We start from the raw sequence: 23,599 nt of genomic DNA, 5'->3' as shown, positions 1-23,599 counted from the left end.
CATTCTCGAGGAAACCCTATTTGATTTAAAGCATTTCGTTGGATTCCTTCCGACATCCTTATTTTATAATCTCGTTGGAAATCATATAAAAACAATTCCTATTTAAGATAACTATTTGTGCAAGTATTTTACGATTCAAAAGCAAATGTTTCTTGTACAGATTGTGTATTAATCTAGTATAACTATAGGATACCCCATTCCACAAATTATTGCATTTATTCGAGTAATCCACAAACGACGAAAATCTCTTTTTTTCCTATCTCTATCCCTACGAGCCGAAACCAAAGCTCTTATTCTTTGTTGAGTAATAGTTCGAGTATGTCTTCAATGAGCCTCTTGAAAGCTTGATGCAAATAAACTAATTTTTGTTCGACGTCTCCTAATTATAGATCCCATTTAATTCTGATCATTGAATAAAAGAAATTTTGATAAATAACTAATTCTTTCTTTCAATTATTCTTTTCTAGTCTATTAATAACAAAACGTATTATTTCAATGTATAAAATAAAAATTCCAATGGCTTTTGTTAATATAACCGTCTCCACCACGATTTTTCCTTTTTTCTAGGCATTTCGCCTTGAAATAAGAAATTGTATTGATACTAGTTATAAAAAAAGCATATTAACTAAAATAAAGGAGTAAATAGAAATGGATAAATAAATAGTGGGTTTCATCATTTCTATGGTTACTTCTTAAACAGTGAGACCCTCTCTATACACCGGAGCCCATTTATTTATTTAATTGGTAACTTGTACAGTTCACACTCTTCAACTCTACTCATAAATATTCCAGTAATAGATCTTTCACAACGAGATCTATCTTATACAGTAACGGTATGTAATTTGAGGATTAATTGGGTAGCTGACCCTGTTAGTCCGTTCTTTGCAAGAGTCGAAGCATAATCTTTTTCTTTTTAAATAGGATTTTCCCCGCTTAATGGACAAACATTTGCTACCAATCATCTTAAATCCCAAGATTGGATTTGCGCCAACGGAAACCATAAATTTCATACACAATAGAAGGATATGGTAGATCTCTTTTTTAGATAGTGAATGGAAGAATCCCATTCTATTCACTGGTACTGATCGTCGATACTTAAAAAATATTTCTTTTTTCTCAGCCCATGATCTGAACAAGTCGCACATCACCCTCGTACATGTTCCTCGGCGCTGAGGACATCCCCCAAGAGCAGGGGATTTCGTTTATGATCACAATTGTAAAACTTGAAACATCACATGATTACATGTAGAAACCCCATAAATTTATACATCAAAAGAATCCCACATCAGATAAAGAGGAAAAAATGTTTAGTTTTCACTAATTTCCTAGGAAAATAAACATTCACCATCTTGCTATCTGTATATAAGCATGTATGTACCAGGATACAAGGTTAACATCATGTAAAAACATGCATCTGTAAAAGAAATTAATCCATAATGAATTAAGAAGAACAAAGTCCAGGCCAAAATCAAAGAGAGATCAATAATTGAAGATAAAAAGAAAGGAGAGATAGATTGGAGTAAGAATAGAGAAAAGGGAGAAAAACAGAAAGGAAACAAATGAGATGATAGAAGGAGAGAGAAAGAAGGAAATACCTGAAATGGATGAAATAAACATCTTGGTATATATATATATATATATATATGTGTGTGTGTGTTTGAATTTTGGTCATCTTGTTTGAAATAAACAACTTAGTACTCAAATTTTGATATATTCTATTTGTAATGCAGTTATTTTGGATGACCTGAAGTATAACGTTGTAAGTCTAAAAATTAATCTCTAAAATAAGAGGTTAAAAGCTTTTAGTTGACATTTTTCATCTTTTCTAGGTTGTGGATTCAATACGAATTAAGAGCAAAATTCTCCTTTTCCTTCTTTAGGTAGAGATCATTCAAAAAAAAAAAATCACAAGCAACTTAATATATATATATAAATTTTAAACTTATATAGCGATCTTATATTTATTTTGCACAATATGATATATATATATATATATATGGGATTTACTTACATTATGTAAAATTAATAAATGAATTAGATTTAATTAAATTTGTAATCAATAAAAGAAATTTTATCCGATTCACTGTAAAATAGTCTCTTTTTTCTGTTTACCATAAAAGTCATCTTCTCCGTCGTTCCTTTTTGCTTTTCTCCACGAGCATCACCAATATAAGTTTATGGTCTCTCCGAATTTCCATGCATGCCATCATATCATGAACATTGAAGAATCTTATTTAACGCATAACAAAAAAATATCATGTCACTAGCTTTCGTTAAAACTCTAATCAATTCTCGGATCAACCCATACCGAATATAGCAATGCTGCTTGATAGTCGAGGGTCTTCAAGTCCAAAATAGCCAAGACATATTTCCCTTTACCCAATAAAGAGCAGCCAAAGAAATCCTTCAAGGCTCAAAGGGCCAACCTGGATTAACTCGTAAAATACTTGGAAAACTGTCGTGCCTTTCCATTTTATATTTACCCACTCTACAACAGCAGTACAAAAATCTCAGAGACAGACCACGAAACTACAACCATGTGTTGCTCTCATTATCAAACTCCCAAAATGAAAAGAAACATAAAATACCAAGGAACAAGAAATAATAAAACATCACAGGTCAATAGTTTATTGAACCACGCTGACGTGTCCTATCACAAAAGTGTTGATATTCAACAACCTCTGCTCCTCTTTGTTGTCTCTCATGTGGATGAATTTGCTTTTTATTTTTATTTTTTTAGATTTATATTTTCTTTTAAAAGTATAGAATATCACAAAAAATGTGATAATAAAATAAACAAATCTATTTAAAACGAATAATATCCATTTGTGAAAAACTATTTCTTAATGATTTTATTTGAATACTTTTAAAAAGAAAAACTAAATTATCTAATTAAATCCATCATACAAAAAGAATCAAATAATCAAAATGGTAACTAAATAATATAACATAAATATACTGATAATAAGTACGAATCAAGTAAATATATTGATGATAAGTACGAATCAAGTAACTAAATTATCTAATTATATCCTTGGAGGTCTCAGGTAATTAAATACATCATTGTCAAATAATTGAAAGTCTTTAAAATAGATACTCACTTGTAATCACCCTAGATTAATAAAAGAAAAATACACTGATGATAAAACATTTTTTTATTATTGATCTATTCAAAGAAAATAAAATATTAAAAAAAATAAGATTACAACTTGTATGATCCAGGTATATAATATGATTTGTCATGTCAACACCTAAAAAGCCAAGGTTCAAGGATACCAAATGAAACTTTCTCGTTCTCTCCCAAAAATTGAATGTATCAAACATATACTATTTGATTAAAATTAAAGGCTTCACCAGAAAATAACCTTTTCAGATATATTATATTTCTACATGGAAGGATGTAAGATGAAATCATCATAACATATCAAATAACCTAAAAAATAAAAGATTTTCCTGTGCCTACCATATGTATGAGTTGAACGCCGGCACAACTGCAGATGCAATCGTGTCAAATTTCGTAACGGAGAAAACTTAGACAATAAATATTTCTTCAGCCAGAACCTAGTTGCCCTCTCCAACATTTGGAAATACTTCAGAACAGGACATTGATCATACATTACAATACCAAAGATCATTACAAACAAAAACCAAAACATGCCCAAACTCGGTATTTGTCACTATTCCTCGTACAATTGCATTATACCGAATTCAATGACTGCCGCCATTATAAAATATAAGGAAACATTATAAACCAGACATGGTCACTAACCTTTTAATTTCAAGCATTTTCAATCCCAAGCTGCTGTAGAGAGTCGGGACCGACAAGAAACACACGTTTTGGTGGGTGATATCTGAAAACCACTACTCCTTTATATGATGTCCTTGGAACACCGTCCTAGATATCGAATGTTAGGTATGACTCATAAATATACCGAGAAAGTCTCGTAGCGAGGGTTACGATCATGTGGGTTGGGGGTGCGGGGCTGCGGCCTTGCGGTATGATATAAGGTTATTTTTGTAAATATGTACCAGGGTTTATTTATTATAAAAGGAGATGTAACTTAAACCTATGAGATATTGAATTGAATAAAAGTTCTAGCGCCGCCTAAGGCACCGAGGACGTAAGCACATTGCTGAACCTCGTTAAAATTCTTGTGTTCTTTATGTTTTCTTTACCCGATTATTCAACAATTGGTATCAGATGTCAGGAGCCAATTTTGAAGTTGCAAAATTTGATGGTCAGGGTAACATCGGATTATGGCAAACAAGGGTGAAGGATCTGTTGGCGCAGCAAGGGATCCTGAAGGCTTTACGACCTACAAAACCGGCATCGATAGAGGAGGAAGATTAGAAAGAATTGTAGCAGCGAGCGGCAGGAACCATATAATTATGTTTGGCGAACGAGGTCATGTATCACGTCATGCATCTGTCGTCTCCAGATGAAATTTGGAAGAAGTTGGAAAGTCAGTTTATGTCCAAATCCTTAATGACTAAACTATATCTAAAGCAGCGGTTGTATGGGCAGAAGATGCAGGATGATCATGATTTGGCGCAACACGTGAATGTCTTCAATCAAATCGTTTCTGATTTGGCTCGGCTTGATGTGAAAATTGAGGATGAAGACAAAGCGATGATTATGTTGTGTTCGTTGTCTCCCTATTACGAACACATGGTGACTACTCTTACATATGAGAAAGAGACTATCATAGTTGAAGAGATTACTGAAGCCTTGTTGGCTCACAACCAGCGGAAGTAGAATGGAGGGGAAAGCTCTCAAGCTGACAGCTTATATGTCCAGGGTAATCGAGACCGTGGATGGAAAAGCTAGAGAAGACAGTGTTTGGGAAGTGGAATTTCAGATCCAAATCTAGGAATAAAAAGACAATTCACTGTTACAAGTACAAGGAGGTGGGACATATGAAGTGAGACTGTCCGAAGTTGAAAAAGCAAACTGATGAGAAGCGTGATGACTCATCCAAATATCTGAATGTGGTCGAGGATGACAATTCTGATTGCAGTGAGGGTGATATGCTCTCTATTTCAACGACTCAATTGACGGATGCTTGGATTCTTGATTCTGGATGTTCTTATCACATCACGCCAAATAGGGAATAGTTTTCGACATACAGGTCGCTTAATTCTGGTTCTGTTTATTTGGGCGATGATCGATGTTGCAATATTGTTGGTATTGGTGATGTCAGAATTAATATGTATGATAGTTCTGTTCAGACGTTGTGTGGTGTTCGACATATCCCAGATTTGAAGAAGAATTTGATTTCTTAGGGCACTTTGCACAAGAATGGTTTTATCCCTAAGGCTGATGAGGATAGGGAAACCATTCGGATTGTTAAAGGAGCTTTGATTATTATGAAAGGAAAGATGATTGCAGGGAATATTTACAGATTGTTAGGGAGTACCGTTGTAGGTGGAGTTCATTCTGTTGAGTCCTGTGATGATACTACCAAACTCTGGCATATGTGTCTTGCTCATCTTAGTGAATGTGGTATGACTGAATTACATAAAAAAACTGTTGCATGGTGTTAAAAGCTATAAGCTCAATTTTTGCAAGTATTGTGTTCTTGGTAAACAATATAAAGTTTGTTTCAAGACTGGGAAGCACACAACTGAAGGGATTCTTGATTATGTGCATTCTGATGTATGTGGGCCTTCTACGACATCGTCTTTGGGTGGATCTAGGTATTATGTTACTTTTATTGACGATTTTTCATAGAAAGTTTGGGTGTATTTTTTGAAACAGAAGTCTGACGTTTTTGAGAAATTCAAGCTGTGGAAAGCTGAGGTAGAAAACCAAACAGGACGAAAAATCAAGTGTTTGCAGTATGACAATGGTACGGAGTACACATATTCATAGTTTCTAAACTTCTGTAAGGAGCATGGGATTAAGAGGCATTTTACAGTGCGCAAGACACCACAACAGAATGGTGTTGCGGAATGGATGAATAGTTCGTTGAATGAAAGAGCCAGATGTTTGCGGTTGAATGCGGGGCTTCCCAAACACTTCTGGGCTAAGGCAGTTAACATGGCGTGTTATCTTATCAATAGATCACGAAACACTTTTGATCACTTACAGATTTTTGGTTGTCCTTATTATGTGTATGTACCTGCTGATGAGAGATCCAAACTTGATGCAAAATCGAAGGAGTGCATTTTTTTGGGTTACAAGAAAGGTCTCACAGGATTTAAGTTCTGGGATCCAGTTGCGAAGAAAATTGTGATAAGTAGAGATGTTGTTTTTGATGAATAAAACATGTTGCAGCAGAAGAAATATACGAAAGTGGTGGATTTCGAGCAGTTTCCAGTTGAGAAAACATAAATTTCTCAACCGACTTCTGGTGGTTCTGCTACGGATGATTTGCATGATTATAGTATCGCCAGAGACAGGGTGAGACGGACAAATAAAAAACCTCTGAACAGATTGGGTTTTGAAGACTTGGTATCTTTTGCACTTTCTATTAGCAGTGATGATCCAATTACTTCTCATGATGTTGTTACTAGTCAGGAAAACGACAAGTGGATGGCTGCCATGGTTGAGAAGATGGAGTCTTTGAATCACAATCGCACATGGGAGTTAGTTCGCCTTTCTGAGGGTAAGAAGCCGATTGGTTGTAAATGGGTGTATAAGAAGAAACTAGCAGTAACAGAAAAAGAGGGGGAGAAGTTCAAGGCTCGTTTGGTAGCAAAGGGTTTTTCACAGCAGAAAGGAGTTGATTATGATGAATTTTTTTCTCCTGTGGTCAGGCATACTTCAATCCGAGTAGTACTTGCATTGGTGGCTAGTTGGGATTTGCATTTAGAAAAGATGGATGTTAAAACTACTTTTTTGCATGGCGATTTAGAGGAGCATATCTACATGAAGCAGATTGAAGGTTTCACTCAACCTGGAAACGAGCATTTAGTTTGCAGATTGAAGAAATCTTTGTACGGGTTGAAACAGTCTCTGAGACATTGGTACAAATGGTTTGACTCCTATATGATCAAGATTGGCTACAAACGATGTGAGTATGATTGTTGTGTCTATGTTAAGAGCCTTGATGATGGTTCTTTTATTTTTTTGTTATTGTATGTTGATGATATGTTAATTGATACGAAGTACATGGATGATGTTATCGGTTTAAAAACTTTATTGAGTCAGGAATTTGATTTGAAAGATTTAGGTGCTGAAAAGAAAATTCTTGGAATGAAAATTTGCAGGGACAGAGACTCAAGGAAACTGTGGCTATCTCAACGGAGTTATGTTGAGAAAATGCTAGAAAGGTTTGCGATGAGTAGCGCAAAATCAGTAAGCACTCCATTGGCGAATCACTTTAAGCTCTCATCAGAACAGTGCCATCACACAGATAAGAAAGCTGAAGATATGGAAAAATTTTCGTATTCTAATATTGTTGGCTGCTTGATGTATGCAATGGTATGTACTCGCCCTGATTTAGCTCATTCTGTTAGTCAAGTTTGTAAGTACATGTCTAAACCTGATAAGCAACATTGGGAAGCAGTCAAGTAGATCTTTAGGTACTTAAAGGGTACTGTGGGACATGAAATTATTTTTGGTAGTCAGGGGATAATCCTCTTGTTGTAGGATATGTGTATTCAGACTATGTGGGTGACTTGGATAATAGAAGATCTACGACAGGGTATGTCTTTACCCTTGATGAAGGGCCTATTTGTTGGAAGTCTACTATTCAATCTGTTGTGGCATTATCTACAACTGAAGCTGAATACATGGCAGTGGCTGAAGCTGCAAAAGAAGTTTTATGGCTTACTGGTTTAGTGAAGGAGTTGGTTGTTCAGCAAGGTGGAGCTCAGTTGCTTTATGACAATCAAAGTACTATTCACTTGGTTAAGAATCAGGTATATCGTGCTAGAACTAAGCATATTGATGTAAGGTTTCACAAGATCAGAGAGATTTGGTTGCATCTGGAGAGATTTTGTTTCAGAAGGTACATACTGATGAGAATGCCGCTAATATGTTCACCATGACAGTTACGGCAGACAAGTTCATGCATTGCTTGGACTTGTTGAGTGTTACGAGTTGTTAAAGAAGGTAACCTAACCCACATTGAATGTTTCCTAAGGGGAAAGATATTCGCTAAGGTGAGATTTGTTAGGTATGACTCATAAATATACCGAGAAAGTCTCGTAGTGGGGGTTACAATTATGTGGGTTGGAGGTGCGGGGGCTGCGACCCCGCGGTATGGTACATGGTTATTTTTGTAAATATGTACCAAGGTTTATTTATTATAAAAGGAGATGTAACCTAAACCTATGAGACATTGAATTGAATAAAAATTCTAGCGCCGCCTAAGGCACCGAGGACGTAAGCACATTGCAGAACCTCATTAAAATTCTTGTGTTCTTTTTGTCTTCTTTACCAGATTATTCAACATCAAAGCAATTAAGTTTTAGAGAATTGGGAAGAATGGAAATAATAAATCTTAGATATGTGAATTTTTAGCAGTTTATTTGTACCGCAACAACAGAAGTAGAACAACAATGTTATTTAAATCAAGGCCTCCCCCTCCAAACCCCCTATCTTGTGTCAGTTAAAAGTGCATGTATGCTTATCGTATCTACATGCTTGTAGGGTACAACAAATGAGGATTAGCAGAAAGGTCATTCCGACAGTACGAAAAATCGTAGATATGTCTCATAACTTGTAAATGTTCAGGTGAAAAAGAAGTTACAACTTTGTGGCAAAGACTATATGCAATTGATGGTAAATGGCTAAAATGGTATTCAAAAAATTAACTCCTATCCACCAAAACTTTTGAAGTGGTATTAAACATGAGTTTCCAAATTTTGAATTCTCTCCAAGTTTCTCTCCAAACTTATGGTAAATGGCTAAAATGGTATTCAAAAAATTAACTCCTATCCTACCCATTGTTATATCTGTTCTTTAATTATTTGATGGAAGAAGACGGCTTCCAGAACTTAGTAGAGTCTACTGTTAAAGAATGCAAGTCTGATCAGAGGAAAGCAGGAATTCTATCTATCCTGAAATCTACTAAACTGTCGATCAAACAATGGGTGGGGAAGAGAGACCATTTTCCTTCTGTAGAGATTACAGATTTAGAAAAGAGGATTCATTTGGAAGAGGTAAACCTGCAGCAGAGGCAAGGTACATATGGTTGGGACAGAGGATCAGATTTGAACAATATGAGATCAGAATTATGGAGGTTGTATAAGATTGAAGAACAGATATGGTTTCAAAAATCGAGAGCTAGATGGGTGGAAGAAGGGGACCGCAATACAAGATTTTTTCATACTTGTGCGTTGATTAGGAGAAAGAGGAATTCCATGTATGCTTTGAATGTCAATGGAGGGATAACCCAAGATCCATCTGTCATCAAAGCTTGTGTCAAAGACCATTTTTTTGGAATTTTCAACTCTAGTTCTACTTTGGAAGTAGAAGATATGAAGATGAATTTTTCAAAAATTTCAGTGGAGCAAAGTAATATTCTGGAAAAAGAATTCACGGAGGAAGAAATATGGGAGACTCTACAATCGTGTGATAGCAACAAAGCTCCCGGCCCGGATGGTTTTAATAGGGCTTCTTCAAGAAATTTTGGGTTGTTCTTAAGGTTGATATTCTGAAATTTTTCATAACTTTTATTTAGGGAAAGATTGGGAACATGGAGTAAATCATACTTTCATTACTCTTATCCCCAAGGTGGCCAATATTGGTGGATTAGATGACTATATACCTATAAGCCTTGTAGGAGGTTTGTACAAGATCCTCTCAAAATGTCTTTCGAGGAGATTAAGGAATTGCATTTCCGATGTAATAAGCCCTATGCAGTTTGCTTTCATTCCAGGTCGTCAAATTCTGGATTGTTCTCTTATAGCCAATGAGGGGATTGATTTCTGGAGGAAAAAGGGACTTAAAGGATGTGGTTTAAAGTGGATTTTAGAAGGGCTTACGACACTGTGGATTGGGTCTATTCTTTTAAGGTTATGGAGAAAATGGGTTCGGTTCTAAATGGAGAAGTTGGATAAACAGTGTGTTACTACTGCTTCTATTTCAGTATTGATAAATGGGGTACCTTCTCAGGAATTTCCTATGGCAAGGGGTCTCCGCCAGGGCTGTTCTCTTTCGCCCTTGCTTTTTAACTTAGTTGGGGAACTCCTAAATGTTTTGCTTTTAAAGGCTGTCTCTGATGGATTGTTTTCTGGTCTGCATATTGGGAGGAATGAGACTGCTTTCAACTTATCTCATCTGCAATTTGCAGACGACCTAATTATTTTCTGTGGGGCTTCGAAAATGGAAATTTCAAATGTTAAAAAGGTCTTAAGAGTGTTTGAAGTTATGTCTGGTCTGCAGTTGAATCTTAAGAAAAGCAAGTTATTTGGTGTTAATACGGCTACAGAGGAGGTGGAGGAGTGGGCGTCGTCTATTGGCTGTGCAGTGGGGAAATTTCCTTCTGATTATCTAGGTTTGCCTCTTGGTGCAACACGGAATTCAACCGCTCTTTGGGATCCAGTTGTTTCAAAATTTAACAACAAACTAGCAGGTTGGAAAGCTGCCACCCTTTCCTTGGCAGGGAGACTAGTTTGATTAATCGGTTCTCTGTTCTCTTCCTACTTACTACTTGTCTATATTCAAAATTCCATCATCCGTAACTTCTAAACTCAACTCAATCATGTCTAAGTTCTTATGGGAGGTGGAGCGGAGAAAAATAAGATTCATTGGGTTAGTTGGCTTAACGTGTGTAAGCCAAAGGAGGCTGGTGGTTTAGGAGTGTTAAATATTAGCAATATGAACAGAGCACTATTGGGGAAATGGTCTTGGAGATTTGCAAATGACAAGGATGCTGTTTGGAGGAGAATGATCTGTTCAAAAAACAATATTGATCATTTTTCTTTATTGTTCAATCGCAAAATCCCAGCTCAAGCTTCTTGGATTTGGAGCTCGGTGGTGAATTCTTATTTCAAAGAAGACTATTTTGGTTGCTATTTTCGCAGCATGTTCAGACTAGAAGTTGGGAATGGTCAATTTACTCAGTTTTGGCAGGACAAATGGGCAATGGACTGCCCTCTTAAGGTTTCTTTTCCCAGGTTGTTCGCAATCTCTACAAACCAGCTTGGAAAACTGATTGAATTTGGCGAGTTCAGCTCTTTGGGATGGATCTGGAATATTCAGTTGAGGAGAAGCTTAGCCGATTGGGATTTGAACAGTGGGCTAACCTGATGGCTATCATTTCTAATTTTTATCTGTCTAAAGAGGCAATCGATGGTCTGATTTGGAAAGGAAACGGAATTGGTGTCTATTCTGCTAATTCATGTGTGAAGACTTGTTCTTTGGCTCAGAAGGAGGAATATGTTTGGAAGAAATTTGTGTGGAAAGGTCTGGTGCCACCAAGAGTTGAGGTATTCATGTGGCAGGTAGTTCTTCAAAAACTGCCAGTGAGGTCTGAACTGGTTAAGAGATGGGTTACGGGTATAACAGATCCTTCTTGTCCTTTATGTAATTGGAGGTTGAATCTTCTTCTCACTTATTTTTCTCGTGTTCAGTTGTGTGGTCACTTTGGAACAAATTTGTGCAGTATTGGAGTCTTTTGTGGTTTTTCATACAAATGCGCAGAAGTTTCTCAAGCTTGGGAAGATATTAATCCTAGGTCTGCCATTTGGAAGTTATTCCTGCCGTTGTTATTTGGACTGCTTGGAAAGTAAGAAATGATATTGTTTTTGATAGAGGGAAGTTTGACCATCTTAATCTATTTTTCTTAGCAAGAGTACGACTTGCATCTTGGTTCTCAGCTAAGTTTGCAGATTCTGTTATTTCAATGGATTCTCTAATCGGGGACCCGTCTCTTGGGGATTCATGCTTCCCTCTCAACAAATCGATGGTTACTACAGTTCCTTGGTCCCCCCTCCTAAGGGCTTTGTAAAATTGAATGTGGATGCTGCTACAAATTCGGATTGGAACAGCAGTGGAGTTGCGGGTATTCTAAGATGAGGAAGGTCTTATTCTAGGATCTTTTAAGGAGGCCACGGGTCCAGGTCCACCTATTATGATGGAGCTAAGGGCTATTCAGAAGGGCCTAATTTTCTTTGATTCAGTGAAAGGAGGTATTAATGGTCGTTTATTGTTAGAATCAGACTGCAAATTGGCAGTGGATTGGGTTAAGAATGGAACTTTCTGCCCTCAGATTTTTGTCAGTCTTGTAAGGAACATAACTATTAAGCTAAAATAAGTTGAGGGTGTATTAGTGGGTTGCTAGGGCAGCCAATATTGAGGCTGATGGGTTGGCTAAATCTGCCATTGGCTAATTTCAGTGTATCTTAGGGGTATTTTATTTTGGGTTTTTTCAAATTGTTGTAAGGGGCTTCTTCTTGTTGTAATCTTAGGTATTATCATTAATGAAGTTTAAGGCACTCTTTTCCTCCTTCCTCTGATGAAGGAACTCATAATAAGTTCCTTAATCAAGAAGGGGGTTTTTAATGAGGCCTACAATTCCTATAAAAAAAAACAATATATTTAACCAAGAAGGATATGCTTTTGGCCACTTTGGTGATAGCTCATTCCATACAGACCTAGTAAGCATCCAGCCAAGACCAGGAAAGAAATCTGAGCGATAAAGTGCATCTGCATGGAATAATTACAAGAAAATAAAAAAAATAGAATGTAACCCCCTCAGACCGATGCGGGTAACCCGATCCGATCTGGAGTGTCACATTAGGGCCACCGGAGAGACCCATTGTAAAAATATCAGAAAATTTAAAACTTATTAAAGAAAATGTAAAATAAACATGATTAATACTCTGCAAACAACACCGGAGGAACTCCCTTACTGAAGTCGATAACTGCACTGGTACAATTCTTTTAACATGAAATGGTGAGTAATAGAGTGAGCTTCGGAAAGCTCAGTAATACAGAACTACCAGATAATGCTGAAGAATGTGCATATATAGATAAACATATATTTCTTTATTGGTTCATATATCTACATATTTTTAGGCTGAGCTGAGGTCCCATTGATATTTCAGGTAGTAACAGATAGTATTCAGTTCAGATGGAAATATTTTGGATGTCTAGGTTCAGGAGATCAGAATAGGTTATCTAGTGTGTTCCCGTAAAACCAGTGAAAAGATACAATAAAATATTTCAGTAAAATCGGTTTATGTAACATGTTTTAAAAATATGAACAACCCCCATCCGTCAAGTCCAAAATATGTAGGTTCCCCAGAACCATACACCCACCGTCAAGTCCAGTAAGGCCCTGAGCACAAAGCCGAGGAGCCAGTAAGTAAGGCCCTGAGCACAAAGCCGAGGAGCCTCCAGGTATACTTCCTTCAACATTACCCCCCAAATAAAACATTTTCCGTTAGTAAATATATATATCAAAAATCAAAACATAATTCAGTTCATATATCATAACAGAATTCAGGTCAAGTATTAGAACAGAATCCAGGTCAGGTATCAGATCAGAATTCAGGTCAGAAATCAGGTAAAACATTCATGTGATTAGGGAACACACTAGAGTTTCCAGATATTATTTAGAGATACTGATATTCTTATTGGGAAGAGAAACACAGATCTTCAGTATATTGATAGAATACCAGAAGTTAGAATCACTATTGAAAAAGTTCATTAACTGAAGAAATCATCAGTTATTCAGAATATGATTTGAGCTGATAAGAAAGAGATAAATATTCAGAACATTACAATCTATGTCGATAGATCGGATTATCGTACAACTCCCAGAACTGATACTTGTCGACTGGTCAATTCATTAACCTTCCAGGGTATTTACTCTTTAATACCAAAAATTCTTGTCCATGGATCATCTTCAGAATCATCGCTGAATAGATCTTCAAATGGTATTTATTTCATTTCCACGCTTCACGATATCAGAAAATGCTGACGTACTTGATTTATGGTTCATAACCCATATGAATGATACACTATGTAAACTCATCAGAGTTTCCAGACTTATCCAAATCACTTGCTTAATTCTCAGTCATTGAGGTTACTTATTTCATTTAGCAGTCAAGTCTATCCCGGTTACTTCAGAGTTTTCCAGAGTAATTCGGATGTTTCTGAATTTCGATACATATTGTACTTCCGTTCAGTTTAATTTGGTATTCGTAGTTGATTTGTCTAATAAATATCCACTTCTTAGCACCGAATGCGATCTAGAGTTTAGCTAAGCTGAGTACTTCCAGAATTATCATTGATCCAAACTTGAGGAGACAACAAGGATTCGAGTGGTACCTATGCTATTCAGGTACTGACATAGCATTAGCGTTGATCAACTCACTTAAGTTGAGTTCCATAACTTTAAGGGTAATACAACACCCATGTTTATTTGGATTCTTTAATTAATCCAAAATATCTACTTAGTCAAGTCCATAAGGGTATTTTGGTCATTCTGGTGCTCAATTTTATTCCATTAATTTTGGAGCTCAAGGATATCCAATCATTCTTGAGTTTGGTGATATTCTTGGTCATTTCCATCAAACTTTTCATTATGCCAGTCCCTCCAAACTATTCTGACAAAATCTCACCCTCGATAAATTATTATTCATAACTCAGAGATTTTCGAGTCAAGTGCCTTCTCAAATGTTACAACAGGTTACTAGGAATTTTCTATACAAAGACAGGATCTTAATAATGACATCTATAATTTATCAAGTTAAGTACGAATCCTCAAAGTACTTTCTCGTTAATGGTCAACTCAGACTATTTTTACCTCTCAAGGGCATTTTCGTAATTTCTTAACCAGATAATTTCAGTATTAAAACTCTTAACTAGGATAATTATAATTTAGAGATTCTGTGGTTAATCGCTTTCCCGAGTCATCTCTAAACTTTAAATTATTCTTTAACAAAACTTCTAGTATCTTGTACAAGCCATCTTGGATTTAAAAATCGGTTATACATATTTCCTAAGCAAAACCAGTATTTTCTGTACACATCAATAGTTTCATCATATCAATATGTCTTTAAAAATTCTTATCCAACTTCCATAGTCAATTCTTATCCTTATTACAACATAAGGCTATTTTCGTAATTTTACCTAATCGAAGTATGCTCATAATTTATCATCCAAGTATCTTTAATGAGATAAATTATAATCTACAAATTCAGAACTGATTCATTTATCATTTAATCACAGGACTTGTAATTCAATAGAATCTTAACTAATTTATCACTTAAACCGTATTCGGTTCGAATCCATCCATAATCAAACATGCATAATAGACCAATCATATACATTCATGCATTTATCCATTATCAACATGTTCCATAAAGCATAAAGAGGTAATAATGTATTACCTCAATTTCCATGCCATACTGATCGACCATTTAAACTTTATTCAAACGCCTCGATCTTGAAATCAACTTCTAATAATTCCTCAGATATCTACAGAAATTTCATCAAAAATGAAGTTTAATTACGAAAAACAAATCGAATTGGGAGATAAATCAGGAAAAAATAGCTTACTGGGTTTGAATTTTGAAAAACGGATTTCGGAATCGAACTCAGGACGTCGAAAAACATAAAAATATGACTTTTCAAAAATTTTGACTTTTTCGGTTAAAGTCAACCGTTAACAGTCAGCGGGTCGGGTCAAATCGGGTTAAACGGGTCGAGTCAAAATTGGGTCAAACTGCCCCAACAATTTTTGTAGCTCCCACACTCGCAGGGGCGGCGCGTGGGGGTGCGTGAACAGTGTTACGGTGTCCGAAAAATTCTCAAAAAAATTCTAAAAATTATTATAAGGAATTGTGAGACAATTACCAAGATCGGTTCACAAACTATGAGTTTGGTCACTGAATTTCCTGCACTTCCTAAAATGGTCTGCCAACTTTGAAATTTTACAATTTAATCCTCAATTTCTTCCAAAATACCAATTAAATTCACCACTTTATAATTTTTAAAATTTAGCCCCTAAATTAGGGTGTTACATAGAAAGCACCAAAATTTTACATTTCAAGAAAATTAAAAATTGAGTTCAAGAATGAGCATGCAAAACCAAAAGTGCAAGACTTATCAAGAAGTGGATTCATAATAACTTCAACTATATGTTGAAAATGAAGAGAGATGAATGCCTGGACCAGGCGGCCTGGTAATGCTCAAACATAAAAATGAGGCCAAGATAAAATTAAATATCTGCCTCATAGTCACAACAGCTCAATTTAAGGTAAGCACTGCAAGGGAGGATTAAGAAATAACATAGAACCATAAAACTCCTAGAAGCTAGAACAAACAATTTTTTTAGCAAACCAGTCGAATCTTGATTATAAAAACGAATTAAGCTTGATTGTTTTCGTTGAAAGAAATTCCATTGAGAGAGAAAAAAACTGATATGGGTCATGCACGAACTGCAATTTCCATATCATCTGTCTTCAAAAGTGATTCTCAATCAGTACAATATTCCTTTTTGGTAATAAATGGTAGAAGAATTCTAAGAAATAATCCAAAAGAAGACAACTTCACCTTCAAGTATATCAAAATTATGCTTGTAGAACAACTCATCCAGTGCCCATTTGTACTGACCTTAAAAAACTAAATGTTTAAGAGTAGAAACTAGTAGAAGCCATGTTAACACTAAAGAAAAGAGAGAAACAATCCTTAAGGGCTATCTTGTAGTATTCAATCAATTCCCCATGCCTTTCTGTATGCACTGGGTCATAATCTATGTGCTAAAAGAAACTAAAGTAAGCATTCACTGGATTAGTTTTGATAAATAAGGATAAGGCAAATCATATGAATAAGGTAGTGAAAAGGAAGAGGACTCATCCAAATAAACATTTCCAATGTAGACTAAAAGGGAACAGAGAAAATACAATTTACCTACATATAAGTTAGCTGATTATAATAACTCAAAGCCTTAGTTTTCACATTTGGATCTGATCCATCCTGAGAAGAAACTATCACAGTTACAAGCATTGCTTCTTTTAATGACTACAAAAGAATAGTGAAGTGTCTATTTTGCATGAAGTATAAAGTGATAAATGACAAACAAGTCAAATAGACAAACCTTTTGTAGAAAATAAAGAATAAAATTATAAATTTAAGTACCTGAGATAAAAAGGGGATATTTTTGAGGCAACAGAGTTCTGATACCTGCAGATTTAAGCCAAAGTAAATCATCTTAAAATCAGTTACTATTTGGTCAAAGAAAATAAGCTATTTTTTGATAATAAGGAAGGTCTCAATAAAACCCCCTTCATATCGTCAAGCAACAAGAACTACAAACATTGGAAGGAGGAAAAGAGTGCCTTAGAAATTTTATTGCATAAGAACCAAGTACAATAAGATTACAAGACTGCCAAAATCCTTGGCCACCCGCAACACTGTGCAAAGATGCACTACAATTAAGCATAAGAATTACCCTACAGAAAACAACTTTCTAATAAGACTCAGTATGGAATAAACTTAAACATAAACTAAGCTGTCAAAAATTCCCTAGAAATAGGATAACAACAAAAATATAGACCCAGTTTAGTGAATTTTAATAAGACCCTAGTTTAGTGAATTTATACACTTCCCAATTAACTGCTCTCACCACATGACGCACAATGAAACCTTTATCTACCTCAATATATGCAATATCTTTTACTAAGGATAGGAACATCGAGGTAGAACTTAATGGAATTTTTATCCAATCGACTGCCACAACACTATCTGATTCCAAAATAAGCCTTTGGTTTATCGGCAACCCCAAATCCAGAAACAAATTCAAGCCTCTTTTTAGCGCCATCAACTCTGCCATAATAGGAGGTTCAGATCCAATACCTTCAGAGAACGAACCCACCATCACTCATTTCTCATCTCTAATCATCCCATCAATGCCACCCTTCGACCACCATTTATCCATAGATCCATCAACATTCGCTTTAACAAATCCTGACGGAGGAGGAGACCAAGTAACTACCTTTAAAGTCCTCTTAACAGAGCACATCGCACGATCAGTAATGCAAGGTCCCTCACAAGGCAATCAAAGGAAACCGTCAGTTTTGAAACTTCAAAAACCAAGCCGTCACACTGTACCTCGATAGAAAAGATAGCAGAACACAATCCAATTTCCCATTATTAAAATAATATCATTTCTTATTTTCCAAATTGACCACAAAACAACTCCTGGGATGAACCCACAAACCCTTGATTTGGGTACAAGATATGCCCTAACAGAAAAAAAAAACTATAGGACACTCTGGAATTACAAAGGAAACCTCCCAACGATGCAAAAAGCTAGTCCATAACCCCCAAGACACATTGCAAGAGAAGAAAAGGTGGGAAACCATTTCTTGACCCAACCCAAAGAATGGACACAATGGATCTTCTATACCTGCACCTTATGTTTTATTAACTTTACTTTGACAACAATCTTCTTGTTCACCACTTGCCAAATAAATGATTCGACTCGAGGAGGAGCCATACGGCCCAAACGTTACTTTCCCACTGAAAACAATCGACAACTCTACTAAGAAAAAATTTTAAGGCAAGATTCACTGAAAATACCCATCTCCTTCTTGTCCATACTATACTATCATCAATTAAAGGCGTAGAATTGAGGTTATAACAAAGCCATAAGCTCATTCCATTGCAACATCTCCCAATAAGCTAAGTTTCTTCTCATGGCAATATCCAAAAACAACCTAACGAGTTAGCAGTCCAAAAATCGACAATCTTTTCCTCCTTATTCTTGATAATGTGAACAAACGAGGGAACCAAATCTTCAATGGAACACCATCTAACCAAGCATCGTGCCAGAACTTGATTGATTCTCCCTTGCCCACATTAAGTTGAAAATTGCTTGGTAAACATACTCCAAACTCATCTTCGAGCAATATCTTCACAACCCCATTCCAAATCCAAGAAGCTTTATAAGAGTTCGAACTCTCCACCCCATAGAATTTGGGTCAATATTATTTTTACAACAAATAATCCTTTCCACCAGGAATTTTCTCATTGGCAAACTTCCAAGTTCATTTACCCAATAAAGCTATATTCATAAGATCGAGATTGGAACCCGAAATCCTTCCAAAGCCTTAGGCTTGCAAGCAGTCTCCCAATTTACTCAATAAAATCTATTTTTTGTTCCCGACTCCCCAAAGAAACCTTGCCATAATTGAATTAAGTCTTTAGAAACATCTCGACAATTTGAAAAATGGACATGAAGTAAATAGTAGAGAGCAAAGAATCGACTTTATCAACACAATTATTCCAATGATGGATAGTGTAGCTGACTTCCACCCCGTCAATTTTTATAAAACTTTTGAATAACCGGATCCCACAAGGGTCAATAAACATACTTCAAAACGACGCAACTATCATTTCCAGATAATCAACACGATTACATGCAATGATTACTGCAACTTCCACTGGTACCTAAAACAATCAGACAAAGATTGTTTCAACTATTATATGTGGTAGTTTGTGGAGATAACATATAAAATTTCTCTTCATCTCACGAACCTGTGTTTTGTCAATTATTATTTGAAGGGCCTTCTCTGAAACAACCAAAATGAAATATGTTAACTCTCTAAGAAACATTTGAATCACCAAAGAAAGGAAAAAAACATTTTGAAGGAACCAAACAAAGAAAGACATGTGAATACAAATATGAAAACTGACAAATAATTAAATAGCTACACATTTTTGAACAATTTCAAAGCGGCTTAGCAAAATTAATTAGAGAACAAGTAAACTAAAGTCAAAGTTCATTTCAAGAGGAGCAGAATGGCCAGCATCAAGACCCAGTTGTGGAGCCACACTCGGATGGATGAAATTAATAACAACCTTAAAAATGGAAATGAAGTTTACTATAAGCAGAAAATCAGTCGAATAAACTTACTAAACAATTACATAGATCTCAATTGTCAATGATCATTTGATGTGAACATCACAAAGGCTAGTAAGGACAGAAGTGGGTCAGGGTGGTAAGGTTTGAAGTCCAAAGTTTAAGCTACAAAGTAAAAAAAATGGTAAAACCTAGACAATAGATTAAAAGCTTTTACATCCTTATCGCCTTATATCCTTCCTACAAAGCAAAGCTTTAATATATGCAAATAAACCATAGAAGGATCTTCTAAGAAATATATAATTGCAATCAAGCAAGATAAAATAGAAGGAAATGGCAAGAAATAAACAGTTTATTCTGATAAGAATGTACTTCAAGATAATGAACAAGAGCCTTCAGTTGTGCATCCTGATCCTTCGCTTCTTCTCCTATGAAATTGTAACATGAAAAGACTGAATGATGAAAATTCCATGGAAAAAAATATCTATCGATTTAGACCTGATCTACTAAAAAGAAGCATGTATAAAGGATCAAAATGAAGAAAACTCACACCTTCCAAGGCCACAATTTGCTCTTGTTGCATGCTAATTTGATCAATAAGTAGTCGAATCTAACTTGTACAATGGCGCTCTGCATCCACCAGCCAAAATGAAAAAGACACCATGTTCAAAGACTTAGGTTGTTCATACTCCTTAGGTTTACAAAGTAAAAAGAAAAAAAACGCTGAAGCTTTTGAGAGCTAAAACTAGCAATAAACCTAAGCTTACTAACCGCTTCAGCCATTCGATATGCGTATTCAGATTGCGTGGTGAAAAGTCACATCTACAAAAAGTTCGAAACAAGCATATGATTTCATAAACATAAATTAGAAAACTTAGAATTTCAATTGAATCGAGAGAAAAGAAACGGGAAAGGGAGAAAGGTTTATTGTCTTTGGATGTATATGAATACGAATGAAATGGAGATGAGAAGGTACCAGAAACTGCAACTTAGCTTAACCATTTTTATGATTCTCCTCCGCTGACTTGGAACAACGGATATTTACAGTTTCACTATTTTGTTGTCTACTTCGATATTGATTTTTCGTTATTCAATCTTCATCTCTTGAATTGTATGCGAAGCCGCAATTAGGGTTGTAAAATCATATAATGTTTAGATTTCGGTCGGATCTTATTAGATTATGTCAAATCAAATACAATAGTCATATCAATTTAATGGTTTGACTCGAATCAAGGCGGGTTCAGATCAAATCAGTTTGGGTCATTTTCAGGTTGATTTGATATCAGATTCAGTTTGGGTTAATTTCAGTTCGGATCGATGTCAGTTCATGTCAAAATGGTTCAGGTCCGAAGCAGTTAAATACCATATTAATTCAAGTTCGAATAGACTTCAGTCAAATCTCGTTCAGATCGGGTGACGTCAAAAGGTGCCGAATCTAAATAAGAGATGGTCCCCCATTACAGTGTTCTTTTTGAAGCATCTCTATTCTTTCAAGAACATATTTTTAGAAATCAATTTTATCATCCTCCAAGTGGAGGGGTTCAATAAATTTCTCAAATTGAGCAATTAAGGGTTCACTTACGACCAATGTGGAATAGATACCACAGTTGGGTTTGCATATTCTTCCAAAAAGGCTTCCGGCGCTACGTGATCATCCGGAAGAGTAAGCGCCGATGACCAATCATCTGGGTTCGCTTGCGATTTTTGGTCTATACAGGTAAGACTTCCATCACTACTTAAGCATATTTCTCTCTTCCATATTAAATTCTTAATGTTCCTTCTTTTGGTCCCTAAAGATCTCCCGTAGACAGGATTGTTCTGCGCAAGTAAGGGAGCGCAACGATTCACTATCCGCTGACTGGCTTGATGCGGAAGCTGCATTCATTCCATCCCTATCTTGGCCAAAAGTGACAAAGTGGGAAGGATCCACTAGGGAGTGTATAAGAAAAAAAACAAATACAAATAGAAAGAAATGAATAACGAAATAGGATATATTTTGAAGTTTTTTTATTCGCTCGGCGAATCGTGGAATATGTACGAGATACCATAAGGGCCCAATATCTCAATAGCACCTTTGTCTAAAGCTTTGAATGAGACTTCATATCCGAAATGTAGGAACGATCTGACTAGAAAGTCATTCAAAACTTGATCGAAGAACCAGCGTTTATTGAAGAAGCTATAAAGTCGATTACAAAAAGTACTAGTTTGAAAGGCTTATTGGAATTGATCAGCTACGAGATTTACATTATACGCAACAGAAGCACCTAAAGTACTAAACGAAATAGGTATTAGTTTGGTAATGGTTGGAGCAAAAAACTCGGATTCGACAATAATCTCATTTTTTGGTAGTACGAAGGGGGAATTGGCCCAAAAATTGGATAGTGGTCAAGACACAGTCGGGCGCCATCGGCTGACTCAAGTGCCCCCGAACCGTGCAAAATAGTCACCTATTACACAGCTCACTAACTCTGCCTGGGGTGGGGGTACTTATTATTCGTCGGTGGCGGGGTGGGAAGGGAACAAATACATTCTTTTGAACAACTGAAAACTTTTTTAGTAGGCGATTGGTATTCCTAATATTTATTTTCTTTCGTTTTGTTTGTTCTCAAAAGTCTTCATCTCCTTGATAGCTGGAAGTTCTCCAAAAGTATGAAAAGCAGGAGGACTTTGTAACATCCATTCCGGTGTGGTTGAATTCTGTTCAACAGCCCAAGGACTTAGAGCACATCTTTTATTATTCTAAGTCCTCTACGAACCGCAGGAGATAGTTTCCCATCATATGGATCACCAACTTCACTTTCCTCTAAGGGAGGCTCGCTCCGGGAAGGTTCAGATCATTTACAATACACAACTTTATGAAGGAAGGGGTTAGATTAGGAACGTTTTCAATATGATTATTTTTCTATATTTGTTCGATCTCTTTCATCTCTGCCCTGCGTTGTCACCTATATTGAAGAATAGTTTGGAACCCTGTAGAGAATGAAGAGGAGCCAAGGATCTTCCTCTCAACAGTGCTTCTCGAGGCTCCACTCCCCCTGAATAAGTAGGCCCCGTTAGTCTGGGTGAAGATGGGGATAAGGAATAAGGATTAAAGTCTCTTTAGCTCTGCCAGGCACTGGACAAGGGTTAGCTCGATTAATGTGTAGAGCCAAGTGTAGTGTATTGTAGTAGTAGGCACTTCTAGGCCCCTTCTCGGCTACTGGACCACTCTAGCGTTTTGTGTACTACGGACCCTCTGCCATCCATTACAGCAGAGTTATTTTATGAGTGGGGGGCTAAGCGTAGTTCTTTGAATCAAACGTTGAATGAAATCGATTCTTTTTTAGATATCAAAATCGAAATCGGATAGGATAGATGGATGGATCTATCTTTATTTATATAGTTAAGTAGCATAGTAAAAAGCCCCAAATCCTTGATTTGGCCAAGAAAGACTGCACTGCTTGGGCCTAGGAAGCGAAGGGAATGAGCTCGGCTGCTTCTCCCCCAAACTTATTTTTCTCTATGCCCGAGCCGCATGCTCTTTGCTCTCCTCTTATTCTTCATTGGATAATTCGGATGGACTTCGCCGTTCTTTCCCAACAAAAATAGAAAAGGTTCTATCACATCGAGATGTCGATTCATTTTCCGCCCCTAATGAGATGCGGAATTTTGAACCCTCTATTTATATATTTAGGCCCTTCAGCTTTCTGAATCGAGGATCGACTCGCGTCATTCCAACAACCGACGGGGAGCACCTCAGTATACGATATTGAGTATACGTTTGATGTATCAGACTCGACCCTATCTTTCATAGCATGCATTCCCATCTGTGTCGCAACTGATTCGGTAAG

At 36.3% G+C, this 23,599-nt stretch overlaps 1 protein-coding gene across 1 annotated transcript; it reads left to right on the top strand.

Annotated features, from left to right (window-relative positions):
• The first annotated feature begins 8,922 nt into the window (after positions 1-8,922).
• Positions 8,923-9,994, top strand: LOC120184481. Its single transcript, XM_039188935.1, has 3 exons — positions 8,923-9,523; positions 9,633-9,737; positions 9,831-9,994. The coding sequence occupies exons 1-3, from the start codon at positions 8,923-8,925 to the stop codon at positions 9,992-9,994; spliced, it is 870 nt and encodes a 289-aa protein (XP_039044866.1).
• Positions 9,995-23,599: the final 13,605 nt, after the last annotated feature.

The sequence above is a fragment of the Hibiscus syriacus genome, unplaced genomic scaffold, assembly GCF_006381635.1.
Source record: "Hibiscus syriacus cultivar Baekdansim isolate YM2019G1 unplaced genomic scaffold, ASM638163v2 tig00112912_pilon, whole genome shotgun sequence".
Taxonomy (NCBI): domain Eukaryota; kingdom Viridiplantae; phylum Streptophyta; class Magnoliopsida; order Malvales; family Malvaceae; genus Hibiscus; species Hibiscus syriacus.
Note: the sequence above shows the minus strand (reverse complement) of the source record. Positions and strands in the feature narration are given on the sequence as shown.

Bases quoted from the DNA above. Each gene is read 5' to 3' on its own strand.
- LOC120184481 (XM_039188935.1), top strand. From the start codon at position 8,923: ATGGAAGAAGACGGCTTCCAGAACTTAGTAGAGTCTACTGTTAAAGAA. The intron at 9,524-9,632 runs GTGATAGCAACA...ACTTTTATTTAG, and splicing joins ATGGGAGACTCTACAATCGT to GGAAAGATTGGGAACATGGA. The intron at 9,738-9,830 runs GTTTGTACAAGA...CTTTCATTCCAG, and splicing joins ACCTATAAGCCTTGTAGGAG to GTCGTCAAATTCTGGATTGT.